Here is a 6384-nt window from a genome sequence, read left to right as displayed (position 1 = left end):
TTTGCAAGGTCACTTGTGTGTGTGTAGGATTAGGAGCCCCTCCACAGCTGGTGAGGTCACACTGGCAGCTTGAAGTTCCCCTCTTTGCCAAACTGAGCCCTCAATGAAGAGGTCAACTGAAAATTTGAGTCGTGTTCCCTTTTTAAGCATTGTGCTCAACTCTCTTGGTTAATGATCTGCAGGAGCTCAGCACTGCTCCTAAATCCATAAAGCATTTTGGCTTGGTTGCTGTGGGTGACTATAGGACTGTGCAGGTCAGAAAGAGGTTGCTCCAGTGCCCTTGGGGTGGGAGGGGAGGAGCAAGGGAGCAGGCAGGGATGCTCAGAGGCCCTGAGGGTTGTGTGTGCCTGGGGGAGAAGATGGCATGACAGGGCCAGAATTTCTCTTACACACTCATCAGCCTCTCTGCTTTCCTAGTGGCAAAGGATTTGGTCCCAGTTTCTGAGAATTAAGTGGGAGTTCACCTGTCGGTATCCATGAAAGCTGGTCTGGGAGTAGAGGTGATATAAAGGGAGCTGCTACGCATGTGGCTGTTTTGTCTACCCCGGGCAGATGTTTTCACATAAATCTGTAATTGCTTTGTGTTAAAGACACAGGGGTGTCCTGAGCCTTGGCTCCAGCCTTCCTCACCTCTTTGAGTATGTAGCACCCGGCTGCTGCTTTTTAATGCTTCAGTTGGAAGAGCACTTTGACAGCGGACAAACAAAGTCCAGATCTGCACCGGGCTGTCCCAGCCCTCCACGTGCTGAGTGAGATGCGGTGCATCCTGTGACCACTTCTAGCAAACAGGTCTCTCTGGCCATGCCCAAACCGAGGCATCTGGTCTGTGTGCTCGTCTTGGCTGTTTCCAGTCTGGTTATGAGGTGAAGTCTTGGGTGTGCTGCAGCATCCCTGCTGTCTGCTGCAGCATCCCTGCTGTCTGCACCTCCAAAACCCTAGTGCCTTGGGCATATAGTCCCAAGTGGGAATGGTGGTTCAGTCTTGAAGGTGCCTCTTCCAGGTGCTGGGGGACCAGGCCCTGGGCTGTGCTGTAGCACCCCTGGTAGCCACAAGACACAGCTGCTAGTACCTGCTGCAGATGTGAAATAGCAGCTGTATGGATCCTGCTGTGGTGTCCAGAGTGTGTGTGATGGTGCAGCTTCAAACACTGACTTCTGAGGACAGTATCTACTCTATATGGGCCAGCTGGCTGGGAGAGCTTCTCACTGCCTCCTTTTTCCTGGGCAGAAGGTGATAGTACCTGGCGATTATTTTTTCAGTTGTCAGTTGAGAGGTATTGAAGAGCAAACTATTGTGGTTCCTGCGCAGTCCTGGCTTTGGTAAACCTGAGTCGGTTTGAAGTAAATATGGAGCTCCTTTGTCAGAAACAAGTAGTAGCTGAAATTCATGTATGTGAAGTGCTATGAGTAATCTTCTGCCTTTCTGAAGAAACATTTTCTTTATTGAAAGCCTGTGACTTGCAACCAATTTCTGTAGCGTACACTGGATACGTGACAGAGAGATCATACAAAAGGTCACCATCAGTTTGAAATGAAAGCAGTGAAAAATGAGTGTCTTGTACTGAAACTGTTACTGTAGATTGTTGGCCAAACATTTCAGTCTCACTCTTTTCTATTTATAAATCTCTCTTGCCAGCCATGATGTGACCCTTCTCTCCACACCCACAACAGAAAAAAGCCTTACTGATTAGGAACAGGAAATTATAATACTCACTAACCACAAAGTATTTTCAAATGTGCCAAGTAAACAAGCAGAGATGGTAAGAAATACAGAGAAATGAAGAATTCCCACTGATCTCTTCTCAGCACTGAAATCATAACTGATCATTACAGTCACTGGGGATTTGCAGCTTGCAGGAGGACAGTACGGTTTTAAGTTGATGATGTAACCGTAGTAAAATATTTTCACCACAGCTTTTCCTAGCACCACAATAAGGTGGCCACAAGTGCCATGAGGTGTGTTACTGACACCATCTAGAAGTCAAAGGTTACTTCAGCTGCCATCTTGTGTAGGGAGAAGCTCCTCTTGCCTGGCCCACTAGTGTGAAGAACCCAATGCTGGGCAGTGGAGGTTCCTCTGGTGGGATGGGGGCTCTATGTAAGCTCAGTAATATGTATGATAATAAACAATAGAGGTCTTTAATGACTTTCCTCTTCCACGACTTTGTGGTTTACTTTGCCTGAGTGTTTTCCCTGCCCATGAGTATTCTGTGCACTTTGCTGCAGCTGTTTGCTTGGGCTGGCCCCAGCTCCCACCCTCATCTGCATTTTTGTCACAAAGTAATTTGGATGCGTTTTGTCTATTGGTGGTTAGTCTGGAAATTCCTGTCAGTAAAGGGGGAAGTCCTAATTTTCGGGCAGAGGGTGGAAACTGAGTTTGTGATAAGGTCTAGACAGTTCTCTGTCTTTACCTGACTTCTGACTCCATGGCTCAAGAAACCTGCCTTGCATCGGCACTACCATGTGTAAGCCAGTTGTTTCTCCTACCACCCTTATGCCACTGCCCATAATGGCCTTTCAAGAGGGACAGATAAAAGGGAGAACTTCACAGAAAAAGGTGCTAAACCCAGAGGTGATGATTTTCACTCCTTCCCCACATCATCAAATAGATCTCGCTGCATAATGTGCCCTCTGAACTGTGGGCCCATTAATTAGTATGCATGGTGTTTGTTTAAGAGCTCCTTGCTTTTTTATTAAAGTGAGGAACTTTTAACTGCCTTTGAGATGAAAAAATGGAACCAAATGTTGCCAGCAAGCAGAGCAGGTTTGTTTCAGTTTCCTTGGTCCAGTTTGCAGGGAGCTTTATCTTCTGCCATTTAGATTTTCTCTGCAATTCTCTTGTAAGTAAAATCTAAGACATTGATACAGGCTGATAAATCCAACTCCTGATTTCTTTAATGACTTTCTAAGTCTTACTCTGATCCAGGTGATTCTGTCAAGGGCGGGAGGGGGGAGTTGTACAAAGCATCAGAGGCAAACCCCAAACCATCTCTTTCAACCATGTGAAGGAAAAAGATATTTGTGAAAGAAGAAAACAAAAGCAGATCTCCAAGTCGTGTTTATTCAGAGCAGACAGGACAAGGCTGGAGAAGTTCAGGCATTATCTTCCAAAAGTTTATTTAGAACTTTCAGTTATGAAAACAAATAATAAACCCTAAATATAACTATATGTAGCTCATACATATATACAGGTAGCTAACTAGTTTAACAGGAAGTCCAGGTGGCTGGGAACAGCACAATTGCAGTGATCAATCCAGAGAGCATTTCTAGGCAGCCTAAAACATCCAAGTCTCTCCCTTTCTCTGTTTTTTTTTTTCCTGATCACTGCAGCATTTTTACAGGAATCAAAACTGGAATCTCCTAGAGCTGCTCAGGAATAATAATAATAAAAAGCAGAAGAAACTGAATGTTTACCCCTTTATCCAGTGATGTGATCTCAGTAATTTGAGTTCTGAGGGGCAAGCATAATGCCAGAGGGCGTCGTTGCTTGTTGCCGTGTATTTTTATTAAGTGGAAGCTGATTATTTTGTCAGTGTAAGAAAGCTATATAATTACTATCCACTAAAGAGTATGAGAGGACTCTATACAATAATTTAGAGGTATTAAATAAATAGAAAATAATGGCAGCCTTCTACAATGCAGGCTACACGTAGGTTTACTTCGGCTTGAAGTACCCTGGTCTTTAGTACACCTACAGGAACAGACTTGCTCCACAAGTGTTTTAAAGCAGCATATCTATAAGATACATACATAAGAGTGTCTAAGGTTAGGATAAACATTTTAAAACGCACTTTACCATGGTCTCCACATATCTAATGACCCCATTCTGGGGTTGTTATGGGAAAAATTTGGCTGCAGGACCTGTCTGGGAGGCGCAGCATCAACCTGGCTGAAAACCAATGGCATCTGGCAGGGATTTTTTGAAGCCTGCTTGTTCTCCATGGGGTAGAAGTGCTCCTGTGATGGACTTCTTCCCCGAGTGTTCCCCTTTGGGCTCAGGGGGCTTTTTGGTGTTAGGAAAGGCTGCTGAGGTGGGCTTGAAGACTTTAATGCTGCTTTGCAGGTATCTTCACCAGACCTGGGTAAGGATTTCAGCAGGTGGTTTAACAGACGTGCCCCGAGGGTCTTGTCCATCCACTCACAGGTGAGGAGGAGGTTGTGCACCTCATGCATGCACTGGATGTATCCAGTGCTGTACCTCTGCTGGGCTTCCAGACCTACTTTGGAGTCGGCTGCATGGAGAAAATACGAGTTGGTGAGCATGTAAAAGCTGCCTCGTGTGCTTTTGCTTAAAGCATTCATCAGGTTTCCTGTGTGCACTCCTTGGGGGGGTCATTGCTGAAGCCAACTGGAATTTACTATAATATGAATCATTTGTGGGGAGCAAGGGGAAGGTGATGCAGGGTGTGAGCCACCCAGGCAGGTAGCCCCTGTGTCCTCCTGCCCACCCCAGACAGCAAAGCCACACTAAGGGTAGAAAGCAGTTCTGGAAGGAAGAAAAAAAACCTTCCTGGGTTAACCAGTGCCCAGCTCCATCTCCCCATCTAGTGGAGAAAGCCGAGCCCGAGCAGCAGCCCGGAACTCAGCAGGTTTGAAAGATGCTTTTGCCAAGCCACCAGCTGATGAAACCTGCTGGCACTCTCCTCCCCCAGCACTGACCATGCTCATAAGGTGGAGGGGCCAGACACTCACCCATTAGCTTGCTGCTCTGGATGTTCTGGAGGTGCTTCACTGTCATTTCAAGGATATCTGCTTTTTCCAGTTTAGACTGCTGATAAGGAAAGAGTGCTGCAATTAGGGGCAGTGAAGGGTTTGTACAGTGCCCAGTTTCTCAAAAGAAGAAACACCCCTCCACCCACCCGAACAGATCCCCCACCAGCAAAAGGACAAAAGACAGCGTGAAAATTAGTACTTACATCCAGGTGAAATGCACCCACAACAGTCTCCTTCAGCTGGTCCAAGCAGTTATTAATCCTTTCCCTTCTCTTCCTCTCAATGAGGGGTTTCCTTAACTGGCAAGGAAAAGAAAAGGAGGAAGTAAAATTGTAATTGATTTCTCCCCCCCTTTTTCTTCTCACTGCAGTTCAGCGAAGGCAGAGATTCATCCTCTGCATAAAGCCTGAACAGGGTGACATGATGCTTGGCAGGGACAAGATAGGGATGGAGAGTGTGGTGTCTCCAGCTCTGGTCATCACCCCTATCATCTCACAGTTCTGCCACTTGCACTCATTTTAAACAGTTTACTCAAACCAAACAAAGAGCAGCCTTTTGAAGCCAGAGAAAAGAAGCAGGAAAAAACAAACCCAAAACCACCTGCATAGTTTAAATTCAGAGAAAGCATCTTTAGAATATGAGGAAAAAATATTGACACCTTTCTCTTTCCTAGAAGCAGTGGCCTGGGCCCCAGCACCCATCGTTCATGTACCACGCGTGGGTGCCGTGGTCGTGCGCACGTGGCTGCAGCAGCGTGCAGGGAACCTACCTTCCTCTCCTCCTTGGTGTTGGCCAGCTTGTGGGTGCTGCCAGTGGTGGCGGTGGCAGTCATTCTAATCCAGCCTGTCTGCTCTGGGTGCTGGGAAGATGTGGATGGGAAGGAGGCACTCGGGCAGTGGGTCGCTCCCTTTCCCGATGGGCTCTTTGCTGCTCCGCTGCTCCTCTGCTGTATTTATAACCCAGAATTAGCATGTGAAAGGAGACTTTCCTTGGCGGGACTTCTTTTCCCACACGAGGGCTCGAGCCCGGAGGTTTGTGGCCATCAATCAAAGCTGACAGGTCACTGCTTCTTTTCAGTGACCAAGCCGGCCCCCCCAAACGGCGACAGATGTCCAGCCTCCGACGCCGGGCTTTGGAGGGCTCTTTTGTTAGGGAAGAAGGGAAGGAAAATGGGCGAGCTCGGAGCAGCTTGCATGGCTCTTGCTCAATTTGCACAGATTCCCAGGGAGGAAAACAATAGCCGGGAAGTGGTCCCATTACACCTGGGAAAATGTCTTCTACCCATCTTTTTTTCTATCTCCTTAAAGTGATGCCTGTTTTTACCTGCTAACCCAAGCTCCAGCCACCTTACATCTTTGAAGCAGCCTCTTTATTTAATAACAGAGTACCCAAGCTAGGAGTTCCTGCTCCCAGGAATTATTGTTACGAGGTAATGATGATCAATTAAAAACTGTTGACAGCAGATGCCCGTAGGAATATTGTTTCCATTCAGAAATCCTCTTCGGAAAACATGGGAACTGTATTTACATCCTGGGAATCTGAATTCTCCATTGCATAATGCTAGGTGTAGAAAATACTCAACTCCAGAATTCTAGTTTTTGGCTGCTGTATAGAATTTAAACTTAGAGGCCATTGCAGACACAAACAAACCCAGAGATGAGTTAGTTCGGTC

At 46.6% G+C, this 6384-nt stretch overlaps 1 protein-coding gene across 1 annotated transcript; it reads right to left on the bottom strand.

The window, feature by feature from the left end:
- Positions 1 to 3791: 3791 nt before the first annotated feature.
- LOC128970902 (transcription cofactor HES-6-like) lies at positions 3792 to 5544 on the bottom strand. Its single transcript, XM_054386278.1, has 4 exons — positions 5482 to 5544; positions 4916 to 5011; positions 4692 to 4770; positions 3792 to 4231 (listed from the first exon to the last, which is right to left on the bottom strand). Exons 1-4 carry the CDS (start codon positions 5542 to 5544, stop codon positions 3792 to 3794), a joined length of 678 nt encoding a protein of 225 aa, XP_054242253.1.
- Positions 5545 to 6384: the final 840 nt, after the last annotated feature.

Source organism: Indicator indicator, chromosome 13 (genome assembly GCF_027791375.1).
Source record: "Indicator indicator isolate 239-I01 chromosome 13, UM_Iind_1.1, whole genome shotgun sequence".
In the NCBI taxonomy this organism is placed as follows: domain Eukaryota; kingdom Metazoa; phylum Chordata; class Aves; order Piciformes; family Indicatoridae; genus Indicator; species Indicator indicator.
Note: the sequence above shows the minus strand (reverse complement) of the source record. Positions and strands in the feature narration are given on the sequence as shown.

What these genes read in the sequence shown, in the direction of transcription:
- LOC128970902 (XM_054386278.1), bottom strand. Translation starts at nt 5,544, where the DNA reads ATGACTGCCACCGCCACCACTGGCAGCACCCACAAGCTGGCCAACACC. An exon ending in ACACCAAGGAGGAGAGGAAG is followed by an intron (nt 5,012 to 5,481) that starts GTAGGTTCCCTG and finishes TTTCCTTGCCAG; the next exon opens with TTAAGGAAACCCCTCATTGA. An exon ending in CCAGAGCAGCAAGCTAATGG is followed by an intron (nt 4,232 to 4,691) that starts GTGAGTGTCTGG and finishes TTCTCCATGCAG; the next exon opens with CCGACTCCAAAGTAGGTCTG.